At 36.1% G+C, this 17056-nt stretch overlaps 1 protein-coding gene across 1 annotated transcript in view; it reads right to left on the bottom strand.

Annotated features, from left to right (window-relative positions):
- Positions 1 to 17056, bottom strand: part of LOC122570849 (dynein axonemal heavy chain 10) — a 28490-nt gene that overhangs the window by 11082 nt on the left and 352 nt on the right. Inside the window, exons 3-34 of the mRNA XM_043733733.1 lie at positions 16676 to 16820; positions 16512 to 16571; positions 15672 to 15727; positions 15341 to 15574; positions 14883 to 15005; positions 14357 to 14649; positions 13870 to 14026; positions 13524 to 13787; positions 13259 to 13449; positions 12402 to 12997; positions 11434 to 11727; positions 11041 to 11196; positions 10735 to 10970; positions 10517 to 10666; positions 9978 to 10238; positions 9621 to 9808; positions 8731 to 9010; positions 8082 to 8326; positions 7625 to 7871; positions 7107 to 7379; positions 6292 to 6722; positions 5488 to 5651; positions 4954 to 5301; positions 4337 to 4728; positions 3864 to 4001; positions 3596 to 3786; positions 3248 to 3423; positions 2633 to 2886; positions 1538 to 2065; positions 1053 to 1211; positions 637 to 897; positions 251 to 505 (exon numbers count right to left, since the gene is read on the bottom strand). Of these exons, the coding sequence (XP_043589668.1) occupies positions 251 to 505; positions 637 to 897; positions 1053 to 1211; positions 1538 to 2065; positions 2633 to 2886; positions 3248 to 3423; positions 3596 to 3786; positions 3864 to 4001; positions 4337 to 4728; positions 4954 to 5301; positions 5488 to 5651; positions 6292 to 6722; positions 7107 to 7379; positions 7625 to 7871; positions 8082 to 8326; positions 8731 to 9010; positions 9621 to 9808; positions 9978 to 10238; positions 10517 to 10666; positions 10735 to 10970; positions 11041 to 11196; positions 11434 to 11727; positions 12402 to 12997; positions 13259 to 13449; positions 13524 to 13787; positions 13870 to 14026; positions 14357 to 14649; positions 14883 to 15005; positions 15341 to 15574; positions 15672 to 15727; positions 16512 to 16571; positions 16676 to 16820 (7746 nt within the window). The remainder of the gene's footprint in view (positions 1 to 250; positions 506 to 636; positions 898 to 1052; positions 1212 to 1537; positions 2066 to 2632; positions 2887 to 3247; positions 3424 to 3595; positions 3787 to 3863; positions 4002 to 4336; positions 4729 to 4953; positions 5302 to 5487; positions 5652 to 6291; positions 6723 to 7106; positions 7380 to 7624; positions 7872 to 8081; positions 8327 to 8730; positions 9011 to 9620; positions 9809 to 9977; positions 10239 to 10516; positions 10667 to 10734; positions 10971 to 11040; positions 11197 to 11433; positions 11728 to 12401; positions 12998 to 13258; positions 13450 to 13523; positions 13788 to 13869; positions 14027 to 14356; positions 14650 to 14882; positions 15006 to 15340; positions 15575 to 15671; positions 15728 to 16511; positions 16572 to 16675; positions 16821 to 17056) is intronic.

Below are 17056 nucleotides of genomic sequence, written 5' to 3'. Positions count from 1 at the left end.
TTTGAAATTATTCAGAACGATTCTTCGATTCATTTTCGAATACTACATATTCTTAAATCTTGCGATCCAAATTTTCCTTCTTTTTTCATATTAATCGTAACGCTCGATCAAAGTCCGTTAATACTCGATCTTGAATCGTACGAATTCTTTCCCTGATAAGTTACAAACGGCTAGATCACAGTTTCTTTTTCGACATTCTGCATTCACATAAAAGGACGAATTAATTAGCGTATAAAAGTTTAATTGCTACCATGTTCAGTCCGGTTTGTGGTATGATCATCTTAAGCGGTGTAACTTGTTGTAACCCGAGCATTCCTTCTATAATGAGAGCTATCCCGCCGTGCACGTATTTCTCGCACATTCCGCTCAGTAGCTCCTGGTCCGATTCGCTCTTGCTCCGTATCCATTTGTCCATGTAAGGCTGATAACCCAAGTTTTTTGGGTCTACGTACACCATGCCTGCTCTGGATACAGTCGCTGGTGAGGCGTACTGCAGGTCGCCTACCTTTTATAAAAAAAACTTCAGTGAAAATCGTTATTCAGGCAAACCAACGAGTTCTCTCTTTCTGTATCCTATTTAATTTAAATCGTGTCACGTAAAAGTAATACACGATCGACCGATTTAGTTACAATCACCTCGAACAGTAGACTGCAATGATTCTGCATCTTGATTCTTTCTTGATTGGCCAGAGTCAATAATTTGTTATCGTCCATCACGGAATTCATATTCTCGATCCATTGTGGATCTACGTCACCGTCGAACAAAATATATTTTTTCTCATCCATGTTCGAGTTCAATGGTCTGTTCACTTCCCGAAAAATACAACTTAGGAGACCGTCTGTCCAATCGCGCGTCGCTGGATCCAGCACACCATAAAGTTCGTTCACGGTGCACGCCTGAGTACAATGTTATTTATTACGTAGAAAATAAAATGACAGGTGTATCGATTTTGATCCTAAATATATCACGGACTTGTACAAATGGCATATTTCTATTACGTGTTCGTGTTATGATTGTGAGCATTGAAGAGTTAATTATAGCGATGCAGTACCTTTGGATTTAAAATATAGAGTTTGGTAGGTTTGTCGAGACGAGTTTGAGCTTTGCAAAGAGTTTCGATCACGACGGTCTTCCCGCCTCCTGTCGGTCCTACCACCATTGTCGAGTGTCTAGTCATCATTACTTCGTATAGTTGCACCACTTTGTCAATCTGCGTAGTTGGGACACTTTCATGAATGTTTGTTATTCGCTATATTACGTAATTGGAATATTTACGATACTGATGGAATAATACGCTCGATGGTAATTTTTAAGAAGACGATTGTAAGTGTTCAATGATTTATATCTACATCTATATATATCGAGAACTTTTTATTTTTTTAATTTTCAAACCGTAACGTATCTTTGCATATAGCAGATCGTCTTCTTTGTTCGACTATGTAAAATACTCTTTTACTCTCATGACAAATATAAATTTATTACTTTTCTTACTCGTGTGCTTTTCAAATGAAATTGTTCGAAAGCAAAAAATACTACCTGTTCAGACAAGATAATATATCGTTGCTCCTCCAGTACTTGATTAACAGCGTTGTTAAAATCAGGATAATGAACCCTCGGACAATCGAGGTTTGGAAAGAGGTCAGCGATTAATCCCAGAAACAATGGGACGTCGTCGAAAATAAATTTCGGCAAATTCATGTCTCGAAGCGCCCTCATGAGTACCACGTCTTCAGCCAGGTCACCGGAAGTCCTCTTCAAGTGGCCGGCCATATTGAGCACGGATTTGAGTGCTCTCAGACCGAAGTCGTAGTGGTTCTGCTTGCTCAGTTGTTCGCGTGCCAATTTGTACAGAACAGTCATCTTCTTGGCTAGAACTTTGGCGGTCAAGAAGCCGGAGCTGAACAGCTTTATCTGGCAAATCAGCTCGTTATCCGGAACTATGCACACCACTGGCCTGAACAGCGCTTTCACCGATTCCGGAAGTTCCGTTCGACCCGCGTACCCTGGATTCATTGTGATGAATATGCCCACTTTCGAGTCGAGCACTATGTCTTGCCCCTCGAACTGCCGTTGCAGAGAGTGGTTAAATTTAATTAGACGTAAATTTGGCTTATTGGTACTGGTGACGAGAGGTGACAACGAAAGGATGGTGATAAATATCAAAATACATAGTCATGAAATTTTTAGACTGTGACTAATCGAGTTTGATGTACGCGCTAATCTACATACCGTGATAATCATTGCGGTAAATAGGGGCATATCGATTCAATAAATTTAATTCGATTTATCTCTCGTGTCGTAGGACACGCGCCACGAATAAAAGATACCGTGCAAACTTATTATTTGTTACCAATTTTGCATAGAAATATTCGAGACGAATTATTGTTCGAATATACTTGTCATACGTATCGTTGAATTTATCTCGAAATGTGGCATAAAGTAGCGACAGTAAAAACATACGATTCAATTAAAAAAAATTAAATTGATATTGATACGTTAGAGAGAATAAGATGATTTATTGTGCATGATTTATACGTAAAAAGATAGATACATGATGGAAACACCGAACTTCTTAAAATACTTAAAAAACTTGATAAGAAGTTTCGGAGAAGTTCCTTTATATTTTCTTACCATAAATCTTGATGCTTTTGCCATCAAAGCGGAGCGTATAGTTTGAAGCTGAGTAGAGATAACCGATAGGACAGAAATATCGATGCGATTAAATTCGTCAAAGCAACCCCATACTCCGCACTGTGCCAGGCCACTCAGTGTGTTTCCTATCGCCACATAATCCATCCCTTCACCGCAATTTGTGACGATGCACAGTAATCCTAACGCCTTCGCCAAGTCTTTCGTGGTCTCCGTTTTTCCCGTTCCAGCAGGACCTGAGGAAATAAAAGAACATCTACACTCTTGGTATTTTTTAAAGTAAATACCAATATGTACTTGATTCCCCATGCTTACTAGAAAAAATTAAATCTGTTAGTAATAATAATAATTATATCTATGAAATAAAAATTTGGTAAGTTAGATCAAGATTGTTAACAACCGCTAAGAAATAATTTCGTAAGTAGATATTTTTAGAAACCACTGTGTCCTCTACAATGTACCTGAAAGAATTTTTCAAAGTCTTTCACCTCGAGTTCTGTTTTATAAATTGTTCCTGACTGATTAATTAATTTTCAACTATATTTTCCAATCTTAATGTCATCGTTTTTCTTAATTTCATCGCGTGAATCGCTATACCTGCAGGAGCACCACCCAAGTGCATCGAGAGAGCTTGTGTGATGGTCAAGTATATTCTGTCTGTCAAAGGTGTAACAACGAGTCTTCCATTGAGCCCCATGTACTCGTAGCCGTATTCGAATGTTCCAGTGCACTGGTACATCCAAACATTATCCAGATCGTGAACCCAGTAAAACCTTTGCAAGAAATTTACACTTACGTATGAAATATATCGTATCTCTTTTCTGATACACGATAAAAATTTGTACAGATATTAAGCGTCGTAATTGGTACTTAATAGGAACAGAGAAAATAGAAAGGATAACGAATAAAAATAAATAAGAAAAATAGGAACGAATAAGAAGGAACCTTAATTGACTTTCCCACTCGAATTCCGAAGGATCCATGATACTGTCTCTGACGAAACCTTCCACGATATCTCTCATATGAACATCGAGTGTTAATACCATGTCAAATTTTTTTCTATCGTTGTTCGTCAACGTAGCACCACCCATCAGTGTTACCACTTCGTTTAGTTGGTTGTTCAGTTGCTTCAAATACTGCAAACGAGACGATCGATGTATCCGAGTCCTCCGTATACGGGAATCTTATTAATTTAATTCAAAGAGAAGCGTACATCTTTCATTGCACGCATCTGTCCTTGAGACATTTTCTCGAACACGTTCTCCACCTCCGCTGTCCACCATATTTGATCAGCTGCCAGGATCATCATTCCTTGGAAGTCTAGCATCCATTGTGTCCTAGGTCTTCTGACCTGGAGAATTCCAATCGATTTTCTTAAATCGACGTTATAGTATGGTAATTGTATAGAAAATGGTACACCTCGTGGATTTCAATAATTTTGTAATATTGATAACACTAAATCATACGGAATTTAATGTACTTGGATGTGATTAATTGGTACCTGAATACCATAATAAATACAATGTGTATAAATACTTTAAGTAGCCACTGTATAACTGTAGCTTAGTTTTCATTTCAGGGAAGTAGAAAAAAATATTTTCAATACAATAATATTTCTACTACTCGTATTTCCAAAGCTTGTAGCAAGCTTGGTACATGTATAAAAATTAAGTATAAAAGACTCACCTTCCCATAATCGTAGATAGCCTTTTTCGTCAAGAATCGGTTCGATCTCTTCATCTCTTCCAATGCAAGCACCATCCATTCTTCGATTTTTCCTTCGGCTAGAACCACGTTTCTGAAGTCCATTACCTCTTTCTCGCAAGATATCAAGCCAGTGGCTATCACGCGTTCGGTATTGTTTATTTCGAAACGGAATTTGTCCAAATTATCGAACATCTTGCCCACGTGTTCTTGAATGGCGATGGGTTCACCGCTCCCAAGGATACTCAGTAGATCGTCGTCACTGAGGAAAGTAAATCGCGGGAAAACTGCTCGTTTGCTGTTCAAGTAATTTGTCAGCGACTTCTGACATTTGTCCAGTGCAAGAATCATCGATTCGAACTCTTCTTGTCGACCTGGATCACGGATATAATTTATTTAAACTAATTTTTATATAATTTTATATTTGATAAAGATAAAAGCATTGAAATTATGTATTTTAATTTCTTGAGAATTTTAATTCGTTTACATAATTTATGTATGCAGAATTTTCTATCAAACCAAATAATCTAATTACAATTAATCTAAGCAGTTTGTTTCAAAATCATAAAACAATTCAAATCAATTTCCCCTAATTTTACCTTTAATCATGCAACATTGGAGAACGTTCAGCCTCTTCGACGTGTCTGTCATAATTTTCTTAAAAGATTTGTCAATTTCGTCGAACTTCTTCGCTTCGTCTGGCAATTGGAGTCTTATGTCACCGCCTACGAAAATGCCCTCGAGGTATAGCCATTTTTTCTGCAGTTGTACCCATAATTCGATAACTTCGGAGATCGTGTGCATCGTGACTTCCCAGTTTTGCACTGTACTGAGAAAAGGGCCGATGAATTGAGAGGCTGCCATGCCATTCACGTTCATCATGTTGTCTTCTAGAGTCTGATTTAATTCGTCTATTGGTCCCAAAATGAATCCCCGATCCTCGGTACCTAAAAATCGTGCATTTCGTATCACTTCATTCAAATTTAGTCCTCATATTACCCTCGAAGTTTCGTACAAAGCACGATTTTATGTCGTTATAATTTTTCAATTTTCTTTTTTAATTTTCTTACTTTATTTATTTTTCTAACGCTCGCTATAGTATTGAAAGCAAAGATGCAAAAGCAAAAGCGTACCTTTGTAATGTTTCAGTACAGTGAATTCCATGTTTTTCCAGACTTCAGCCAAATCTTTTAAACCTCTTTCTATGGCGAGCTCTTTCACGGCATTCGTCACGATCTCTTTGGCTATTTCTTGGTATTTTCCTAATTCCATAGCGAACATGTTCTTCAGAGTGAATCTTAAACGTAAATACGCAAATTAAAATTTTACATTATCGCTACACTTATGAGCCAACAGTGAGCAAAAATTCCCTTCGATCGGAACATCATTGGGGATGAACTCACCCTTTCAGTATCTCTATTTCCTTTTCCCCCATGTTTTAAAAGATTCACATATATTTTATCAAGAACACTAGGTCTTATGTTACTATGAACAGTTAGCAAAACAAAAATTCTGTAAAAAAGAAACGAATTAAGCGTCGTTTTAAGCTTCTTTACCACACAAATTTCAGAATAATACTTCTAATCCTACGGTTGTAATACATAACACGATACTCAAAATATAATTATGGTTGATCATATAAAATGATCTTAATATTAAACTATTTCCTAAACCTAATTATAAAACCTTCCTTATATCTCTTTCTAAAAAATGCACAAAAGAGCCAAAAGTTGTCTGATTTCCTATTTTATCTATCTGATCCAAAATTTCCTTCTATTTCTAAATTCCTCTAAAAACACTTAATAACTTAAAACACACACACACACACACACGCACACACACGCACGAATCCACTTTGAAAGCATCATAAATATTTCGCACAAATTGAACACTTGTCCATCCACAATTTTGTCATTTATTTTTCACCACCATCGCACCTGTCTGGGTCCATATCGAAATATCGTCCAGTTTTCTCCATTAATTGCTTCCAGTGTCTCTCCCTCATCGCCTCGTTCTTCAATTCGATGAACAGTGGCACAGAGTTCTTGAAGCTCTTCATATTCGCATCTAAGGCCTGTCCAACGCTGAGATTCTTCACGAATTTCGAAAGTTTGCGAAATTCCCTGATAAAATGGTCCATCCCATCCATCAGCTGTTGAGGATTCAGGTTCACCCAAAGCGTCTGCGCCCACACGTCCCTCTTACTTTTCTGTTTCTGGTACAATTCGAATAATAATTCCATGCCCTCGTAGTTCTTTTTGATTTTTAAGAAAACCGAATAGTCAGTCGCTGGCAGATCGAACAGTATTTCCGAGTTGATCAGGTTAAGACGTCGTTCTTCGTATTTTGCGATCAGTTTCCCGTATTCCTGGGCAATTCGGGAATAGAAATTTTAAAACGGAAGAGTGCAAATCGATGAAAATTGGACGCGCAAAGAGTTTGGTTGAACGATCTATGTCAAATATATTATTTTCATCTTGCAAGTAATAATTAGTTTTAAGACCGAATAAAATAATTTTCAAATAATTTTCTATTGGTTAGCTCTTTCAAATAAAATAATACGCGATTTAGATTTTATATACATTTGAGTTATAAATGACACGATCGGACTGTTTTACAGTGTAAAGAAAAGAAAAATATTAGAATATCGAATCGATTTAGTAGTACTATGAAATTTACTTTCTTTTCTGTTTTTAATTAATACGAAACAGAAGCTGTCGATAAGAACAAAAAGGAAAAATATGAAACTCACGTCCATCTTGAGCAGTCCAAGTTCGAGATCCTCACCGACACTGCCAGGGCCATTGGCCTCGAAGTCTGCTGCGAACTCTTCGAGTTCTTTCACGAATGCATTAATCTGCTCTTGCGTCATGTCAGAAAATCTATCAGAAGTACTTGCTAAAGTGGAAGCTCTGTATAAAGCGCCCAAATATAGAGACTCCCAGTCACGTTGCAAAGTGTAAGCCAATTGTTCGTCTTCCTCGGGGAAAGATATCCCGTGACTGCGCAAAGTTCGAAAAGTTTCCTGAAAATGATTACAATCATAAAATATAACACAGTCGGTTTTTGATTTAATATGGTTTTTATAAAATCACCAGTCAGATAGTACACGATCACACTCGAGAACGTTCTCTTATTTCTTCAGATATCTTTGTTTCTACATTTCTCAGAAATCTAATTAGCATGCAAAAGCAGAACCAAATTGCATATTGAAATTTTACTGCTTCTTTCTATCTTGAAATTTTGTAGTGGCACTTTTATAAAACAAACCTGATAGGTCGTATAACGAACTTCTGCTTGAATCGCTGTCTTTTTTATGTCGGAGATTGCTTGCATGACAGATGTGAAACGATCTAATCCAGTGATTACAAGCTCGACCTCGCTTCGGTAATTTTCGATTATCAGATGTAAACTGTTCATATCGTGAACCGTTTGGTGGAGCAGAAAATGACCGAGAACGTGCTTCCATTCATTAGCGTGTTGTTTGATACCAGAAAGCAGGAAATCAAGATTGATGCTAATTAACAGAAATTATTATCAAGTACGTTAATGCTTCTAATTAGATTGCTCGTGTTTATGCGCTTTTAGGAAATTTATCTATATAAATATAGAGAATGCAGATACATAATATGCGAAAGTACATCTTTCCTGACGTACCAAGTTAGTATGAGAATTTATCCTTTGACTTTTTAAGAATTAAAGTAATCTATTATGAGGCAGATATTACCGTACGCAATAAAGATCGTAATAAAGATCCATTTCGGTCAATTCCTGGAGAATATTGTCGTAGAAAGAGAACTTATCATCATATTGGTGGAGTGTAGGTTCGGTCGCTGCGAACTTTTCAGCAGCTAAGTTCTTGTCGAAAGACCATAGATTACTATACTTCTTCCACCTGTGCAAATAGTGCCAAGCTTCCAACGCTATTTTATGCGCCGACCTTTGAACCATTAGTATATTATCATTCACTACCTACGCAGACGTATTCACAAGATTATACACTCGACACAAACAACAAAAATGTTAGTTCCTACATTGGCAAATTTTAATCCGTAAAATAGATAATCACAAATGTATAATCGTAATTATAAAGTTATGAAGTCAGAGAGTCAACAAAAATCGGCTTATCGTACTTTTGCCGCGTATTCTTCAATTACTTCAAGAATAGAAACGATCATAATCGTAGAGAATATAATCATTGGAGGAGACTGAATCAAATGAAAATTATCCACAACATGTAGGGGACATTATGTTCTTAAATATCTGCATTTATATGTTTTGTTATCTGTACTGATTTTACTTTGTCGGATTTTTATCTGCTCTGACCTCTTTTGATTCTATTAAATTTCATTGATTAAATTTTACGAATAATTTACTTTAATACTCATGACGTCCTCAAAGAATGTCACTGTAGCGAAATTTTCGTACTCGTTCTTCGTTTGCGGTTTGCACTCTAAACAGGTCCCGTTCATCCATCTGGGAAATAATTTCAGCTTCTCCAATAAATTCTTCACGTTCTGTAGTATTGTAGCATAAATTTCGCCAGGAGATGGTCTTAGAACAGCTTCTGAAGCTATTAAAATGGCGTCCACTTGAAACATCGGCTTGTATTCCATTAGACTTCTGTTGAAAATCTCTATGTTCTTCAGTATACATCTGTACAATTTATAATATTGTTATAGGATCATTTCTCATGATTCATTACACTCTAGACGATATTCTATAAGATTGTGTACCATTAACTTAGTACTTGACTCAACAATTTTTAAGATAATTTTTGTTCATTGATAAGAAATTAATTTTCTATTGCGAGTTCCACATCGTGATTGTCATATATTAGGTTGTCCCAAAAGTTTCTTTCGCTTCACAGATGAAATAATAGAACATTTTTTATTTTATATTATTTTATGGATTTATGTATAATCCATTTTGTAGTAATAGAATAAAATGGATCAAACGTAATTCAATAAAATAACATAAAACAAAAAATGTTGTGCATCTACTATTTCTTTATAAAACGAAAAGAACATTTCGGACAACCTAATACACGTAACCAAAATTGAGAAAATTTTATTCGAAGCAAAGCAAAGAAGTAACAATATGAAACAACGAATTACTTTGCTACTTAATTACTTTTATCGTAGAAATAACATAGGGAACGTAACTTTGTTTTGTGTTAAGATGAAACAAATCATTTTTAAATAATTTTCTATTTTAATTCGTTCTTTCAAGTAAAAACCGGTTGAATCGGTTTACAAAGGCTTACGTGATAAAAGAGCAAAATATTTTCTTTTCGTATTTCTCGTAAAGCAGTTGCATAGATGGGCTTTTTCCAGTGTACGTTTCCAATACCAGACTTTCCAATTTTATCAGTATCGGACTCGTTGACTGATATATCGTGGACATCGCGGCAATTAATTCGATTCTTCGATTTTCTATCTCTTGGAAATAAACCTTCGAAAAATAGGAAAAAGAGAAACGTTTTCAATATTTCGCTTTCCTATTTACTTTATTTGTACCTTGAATGGCAAAGTGTTTCGTGCCGAGAGGAATATCGGGCGCGATGAATAAAATTCTAGGGCGACGATTTGAAAAATAAATGGAAGGAGATATAAGAAAATACCTTGCAAGGCATCAATATTTCGCTTTCGTAGAGTCTCAGAGGAAGAGAAAAGAGATTGTAACTCTGAAGATCGTTATTTATTCTGCTATCAAGATCGCTCTTCATGTGGTTCACCTGATCCACGATCGAGTTTAGATTTTTCAATAATTTTTCACAATCATGAGCGTAGTCAGAGATATTTAAAGAGTTCCAATTAAAACGCATTACTCCAGGCTGAATATGTTTCTCAACATCTAGTAACGTGTTTCTCAATAATTGTATCTGCGATGATAAATAATTCGTTCGTGAATTCTTGCAAGTTATTTCTGCCTTTCTTAGTTAAAAGATCCTATCTACTTCGAAATCGAAGAAAATCAGAATTTTATCATCTTCCGTGTGCCATCTTTGTTTTTCTTTATTCAATTTAAAATATTTAATCCATATATTTCAATATTTCAATATATCTGTAAATACGAAAGAATCCTAAGTAGGATATTTTAACTAAGTGGGACAGATTCATTGAATTTAGCGAATATGAATTAATCTGTATTATTTTGTACATCAGCTTTGTCCATTTTGTTGATCATCCCATTGTACTGGTGGGTGACTTTTTCCATCAATTCGAGGTCGTTCCTTAGTCGATTTTTCTGAATACTGGCATCTTTCACTATGGGGATTAGTTCGAAACCTAATTGCTCCATCAACTCAGCCTGCAATCGAAAATATAAAATATCAAATATCGATTAACAGGAAGCGAAGAAAAATTTTCTCAGTGTACCTCGTGAATAATTTCGAAGAACTCCCAATCGAAATTCACTTGGAAACGAAGCTGACACTCGACGAGAATCGATCCGCTCATAAATTCCATCCAAGTAATCTTTTGCGCTTGGACAACCTGCTTTTCCGAAGAAGATGTCCACGATTTTTGATCTTTGTGGGATTGAAGCGATGCTTTCACCTCGGCTCTCGTGTCTGACTTAACCTGTCCTTTGGTTCCCACAGAACTAGCCGTCTCTGTCAGGATGATTCATAAACTGTTAGAAAATCATCGACAGATGGCCTAATATTAAAAAGATTCTGTCACCGATGCTTGGTTTCGACATCACAGGTTCGGCCTTTTGAAGAGATCCCTGAGGAGTTGATCCAGGTGATCCAAAATCTTTGCTCTTTTGCCCTTTTGGCAAGTGAATTGTCTGCAGATTCTTTGTGCCTTTCTCGATATTTGGGAATGTTAATACACCTGTAACAAATTTTTCCCTTCTTTTAAATTGATTTGAAAATACAGAATAATAAAATGTTTCGTAGTAAAATTAGCAATTGCTGGAACAAGGTTTAACTCCTGACTCATTTGCATATTAACTTTTTCGCGCTGAATGTTTCTGCGCGTAATCATTATTTTTCAATCAAAATTGTCTCGTCTGTATTTCTCGTTTAGGGTTTCGTTATTTCTCTTCGTTATTACGAATTAATTGTTAACCTTGTTCCGGTTCAGAACGTTCCATCCTCAGGATACTCCTCTTCATGGTGTCCAGCACAACGTACTGGGCCTTATCTGCCCACGATTGGTATTTTGATTCCTCGTACGCTTTCATTTGTTTGGCCACCTCGTAGTATTGACTGAAAGCTAGAATCTTCAGCTTGCTGTGTTTCAACTCCTCAATGTTTTGGATGATCAAGACTGGTCTTCTTAGACGGTGAAATAACTGTCTCACCCAGTATATAGCGCCAGCCATTGGGGGATGGTACGTTAATAATGGAGGATTTTGTTTCCCTAAACATAATACGATACGATCCACTGTTAAAAATATTTCATACAAAGTAAAGAATTTTTATTCGAATAATTTAGCAATAATTTAGAAATAATTTGCTAATGATTCAATTTCCTGTATCTCCGTATCTTCCTTGTAGCTGTTAATTTGGGACGATTAACCCTTTGACAATGTATCTTTGTTATAAAATGACAAAGAATCAGATACGAAAAATATAACTGCAACTCTTTATAGCAAATAAATTTTAGTTTGCATTAGATAGAATGATATTAGGTTGTCCGAAAAGTGTCTTTCTTTTACAGACACGTCTTTTACAACAACGCATCTTTATACAAACATGAAAACTAATCTGTCGAACGTTGTGATTTTTATCTCGATAAAACAAAATGGATCGTACGAAATTCGATAAAATAATATGAAACGAAAAATGTTCTGTATCCATTATTTCCTTATAAAACGAAAGAAACTTTTCAGACGACCTAATATTTAAAATATCACACTTATAATACCTAACATATTTACTGTATAGCCTTTAAGTATAAAGAAAGTTCATAAAGTACATTACAGCATTCCTATTATCCAGATTATGTTAGCTACAAAATTTGATAGAACGCCTACAAATTAATTTTCTAGTAATATACTTCAAGATTTGTCAAAACCAAAATAAATATCTTGCCTCTATTGAATATCCCCTCAACGATATTGATTTCCTTGCTGAATTGTTGCATGATAACGTCAAACTTTCTCAACAGCTGCTGATGAATTGTGTCTCTAGTCTTGGTGTCCTTGAATCTGAGCAACATATGAAGCGCATCTTCCGCGCTTCTCAATACCAGGAAGCACTCGTCGATAAAGAACTTAGCCTCGTTCTCCAGGAAATGTACCTCTTCGTAAAACAAAGACATAGTAGCTTCCCAATTTTCTTTGTTATATTCGTCGAAAATATTGAAGTCTGCGTCCAATATTAGGACGATCAATCTATCAACACGTTTTATTATAGTGTCGATTTGAGCTGGATCACTGATGATCGATTTTAAATCAGGTCCGAAGATATTGTGAAAGTCTCGAAGAACGTTCGCAACCTGGTTCAAACCATCGCAAACGGAGGCAATGTATTCAGTTCCTTTAAACAATCGATTTTGATCGAATTCCCAGCGCATTCCTCTGCCAGAGATTTCGATGTCTTCTCGATTCTTCAAGTAAGCTTCTTTCCAACTCTTCAGCATCGCGCCAGCGTCTTCCGTCTGTTGTAGAATCACTTTCTGAGGTTTTCTATATTAAGAGCGCAATTTCAACATCGTGTCTGTGTTATGGAACAAAATTAATTAAATCAAAGTAGACGCGACGACGAGACATTTTTATCTACTGGACAAGAAAAAAAGAAAGAAAATTTGTAAACAAGTATCTCTGTATATACAGAAAATAGAATATAGCAATAAGAATTAAACGTATAAATAATCCACAGAGTATTGTTCGTCGAAATACGGTAAAATGTTGAAAATCATTTGAAAAGTTCGTTGAAGCGGAACTTACTCGAATAGATCTTTGATGGATAAATGCTTTATGACAGTCTGACAGAGTTGCCATGAAATTCTTTCCATTAGACCAACCATTTTCTCTTCGGAGGAGTAATAACTCGAGAGAATCCAAATCATTCTTATTCCTTCCATTAGCTGAGGAATGGCTTGATTGATTGTTTTGAAACAATCCGACTCTGTCATCAACTACGATACATCTTAGTTATTATATTAGTTATCGAATGAATCTTTAATCAAAATTGCACGATAATGCTTTTCACCTTGAAGTGTCTTAAAATAGTCTGCAAGAATCGATTATTATCCCTGGCTTCGGTGTAACATCTCCATAAGTCTGAATAAAAATAATCAAAGTTCGAGGCGATCGGCGAAAGGACATTGCTCAATAAGCTCAACATTCTTTTGGCCATAGGAGTTTTTAATTGCTCCACCAGCATTAACAATCCTACTTCTCGATCCTTCCAGTAATCACACTCTGCTAGTGGATCTCTACCTTGTGGCACTTTTTGTTGGAACGATTCCAACACCTGTATATTAAATAACGTGATATAGACGTTGAAAAGGTGTCTAATTCTCTTGAAATCAATGCCTGGGAAGAATTTCATTTACCTTTTCTATGTGTGCACCCCACAGCATAATAACATTTTCCAGTTGCTCGATCACTTCCTTGTTCTTTTCTAACATCTCGTCAGTAACATTAGGATCATCGAGTTCCGGTATATTCGGTATCGTCAGCAAAATATCGCCTTCGATGTTTTCCAGTGTCCTGACGAACAGTCACAGATTTATTCATTTTCTTTTTTTTAATTCATTTCTATGTTAGAACTTGGAAAAAATTGCAAAGTTACTTTTATCGAGACGAAAAATAAATTGTAATCAAATATTCTTGTAAAGCTTCACGAGATTTTATACATCCCGAAATGTGCTCTCCTAATAGATCCCGAATATTTACGCATTTGTGGGAAATTTCAAGGTGTAAAAATATGTAGACTGTACAAAATACGTAAAAATACGTAACCATTGAAAGCTTGTCGACAACTAACCGCGGTCCATTGAATAATAAGAAATTATTCTATTCTATTCTATAAGAACTAACCATTCGACGTTAGATATTAATCTATCTAAATAATGTAGGATATCGTTTTTGTTCTGATCGATCGACACGTGTACAATTGGCTCTTTGGACGCCGTTTTGCTTCCAGCTCTTTCGAAATTGACTACAGTCCTGATGCGTTTTCGTCTCAGCTTTGCCCTCTCTATCGTTTGAAAATGTTTCGGTTCTACTGTTTCGTCGTCATCGTTGTCGTCCTCGGCGTTTTTATCAGCCTCCTTCTTCGCCATGACTATAGATATCCGGCGGAATTCTGACGGTCTTCTGAAGATTGAACTCTGTTCGACAATTTTAATAAATCATTTTTCATCATATAGATCCCACCATATTATAAATCTAGTTTCTTACTAATGGAATCCGTTATTATCTAAAAAGTTGAACAATTTGACAAAGATCGTTTTTGTTACCAGCTACGTATAAGTATCACATTACGCACAGGTTATATGTAAAATATCTTTCAATATTTTAGATGAAATTCAGTATTTTTATTAAAGAAAGTAATATTAGGTACTCGAGCTGCCATGATATCCGTAAAACTTGGAGGACGTTCCTCCTCGATATCGAGCTCTTCTTCTTTCAGTGCTTCTGAAAGTTGTGGTCCTCTGAATTGAGCTTGAACCAATGGTTTAAAAACCTAAATAAAAGGAAAGAAAAGAAGAAGAAAAATAGATAGAACTTCCGTAACTATAAATACGAGACGAAGAAGAATACGAATTTTACGAAAAAAGAAACAAATATACAATGGCTGTCGAAAGTCTGTGATCAAAGTATACTTTTAACATATATCATCGAGACAAAGAATCTCTAAGATAAAAATCTGTCGTGTAAAAGTTTCGCAAGCAGAATTTTATCGATGTATAATTTAAAAGTATAAGATAAATGCACTGGTGCGTTATTTGAACTGAAATAGAATTACTAAAATAAATTACTGAATTGAAAATATAAATTATTGCAAATACGCTTTTCTACCTCAACGAGCATCCTGTTCAACGAAACCAAAAATTTCCCCTGTAGAGATCCAACTACCAAATACTGCGTTATTTGTTCATCGCAATCGATGTAAGAATCGAAGTTTGGTATACCCTCGTCGATAGTCCTCAGGAAGTAGAATAAAGTAACGTCATGCAAGTCTGTTCTGCTACCATCCACTTTACCGCATATCATGTGCAAGTTTGGTATTTTTCGTACTTTTTCCACTAGTTTCTGTGCAACAGATTTTCCTTTCGTTTCTTTCGTATTCAAAATGTATTTGTGTTTTAATCAACGAAGGATAATGTCGTTCGCGGATGTAATCGAGTACCTTGGTCATGATATATTTGTGTTCTTCTCCTGGCGGTGGTACGAAGCCTGGAGTGTCTAAAAATTGGAAGAATCGAGATCGTTTCATCGAATATGTTTATTTTATAATTGCGGTAACATTCGTGTAATTTACCGATCGCAGCACTTTTCTCCGAGTCTTTCGCTTTAAAAATTGTATCGCCACTTCCTATCTCTTTCGTTTCTCGCGAATCGCCTTCTTCTCCTTCTTCCTCCTCCTCCCTTCCCTCGTCTTCCTCCCCTTCGTCTTCTGTATCTTCCGTGTCCTCGTCGGTACGAGTACTTATCATTGATTTTTGCTCCGATTGAATTGTCATCGTGGATTCCTCGACTTGACGCAGAAGAGCAAGTGGATCGAGCTTGGACGGTTTTGCTTTTGTTTTCTTTGCTCTTCTTTTCTTTCTCTCCTTTTGTGAAACTTTCTCCGCCTTTCCTGTGGATTATCATTGATGTTATAACTCGTCGTACGTTCGACGCGCGACTATCAATCCAGTAGCTTAGCTGTAAATACCAAACACGTGCTTTAGCGCTTTGATCGAAGCATAAATCCATAAACGACAATCCTACGCTTTGATTGACCCCACAGAGACAAAAAAGCTAACAAACTGTGCATAGCAAATTCATTTGGAGCGTTGAAAATACAATTTACCAAAAGGGTAGAACGTAACAGAATATAAAAAATCACTTGGATCGTTGGAAATGTGATTTACCAAACCAGTAATCCATTGGAAGGATGGAATGTAACAGGATTCTACCAAACTGTGCACGACAAAATTGAATTGTTAGAAATACAATTTACCAAAGATTCTTCCTCTCAACTTACGACTTTTCCTTTTCATCGACAATGCCGTCAAAGCGGCTAATTTACCAACACCGTGCTTGCCTATTATCCATCAATAACAAAGTAATTTATATCCTTAGAATCGATACAATAATCTATCCGATTCGTGTTCGCTGTAATTAGTTTCAGAAAGATGAACTACTTACTTTCCCAGACCGGAACTTCTACGTGGATGATCTCAGTGGAATAGGTGCAGTAGAAAAAGATCACCTTTCTCTCAAGATCGGTCACACCATAGAGATCCAGTAGCAGAAAATTGAGTAGCTTGTCCTCGAAGTATCGATTGTTTGCCTATAGTTTTGAATCGCGCGTTTATTTTCTCTCTCTCTCTCGTGGCAAAGGTGAGGTAAATTTGACGAGAAAGTGTGAAAAGTCGCTTAAAAAGAAATGATTTTCTATGTCTTAAAGTATAACGATTCTTTCAAGTGAAACAAATCTCTGCCCTGATTTCGTTTTCGTTGTACGGATCATTTTAGAATTTGCATATTCGTGGCTTTGATTTGAGAAGGATCAGATGTTATTTTATC

The sequence above is a fragment of the Bombus pyrosoma genome, linkage group LG9 (genome assembly GCF_014825855.1).
Source record: "Bombus pyrosoma isolate SC7728 linkage group LG9, ASM1482585v1, whole genome shotgun sequence".
In the NCBI taxonomy this organism is placed as follows: Eukaryota; Metazoa; Arthropoda; class Insecta; order Hymenoptera; family Apidae; genus Bombus; species Bombus pyrosoma.
Note: the sequence above shows the minus strand (reverse complement) of the source record. Positions and strands in the feature narration are given on the sequence as shown.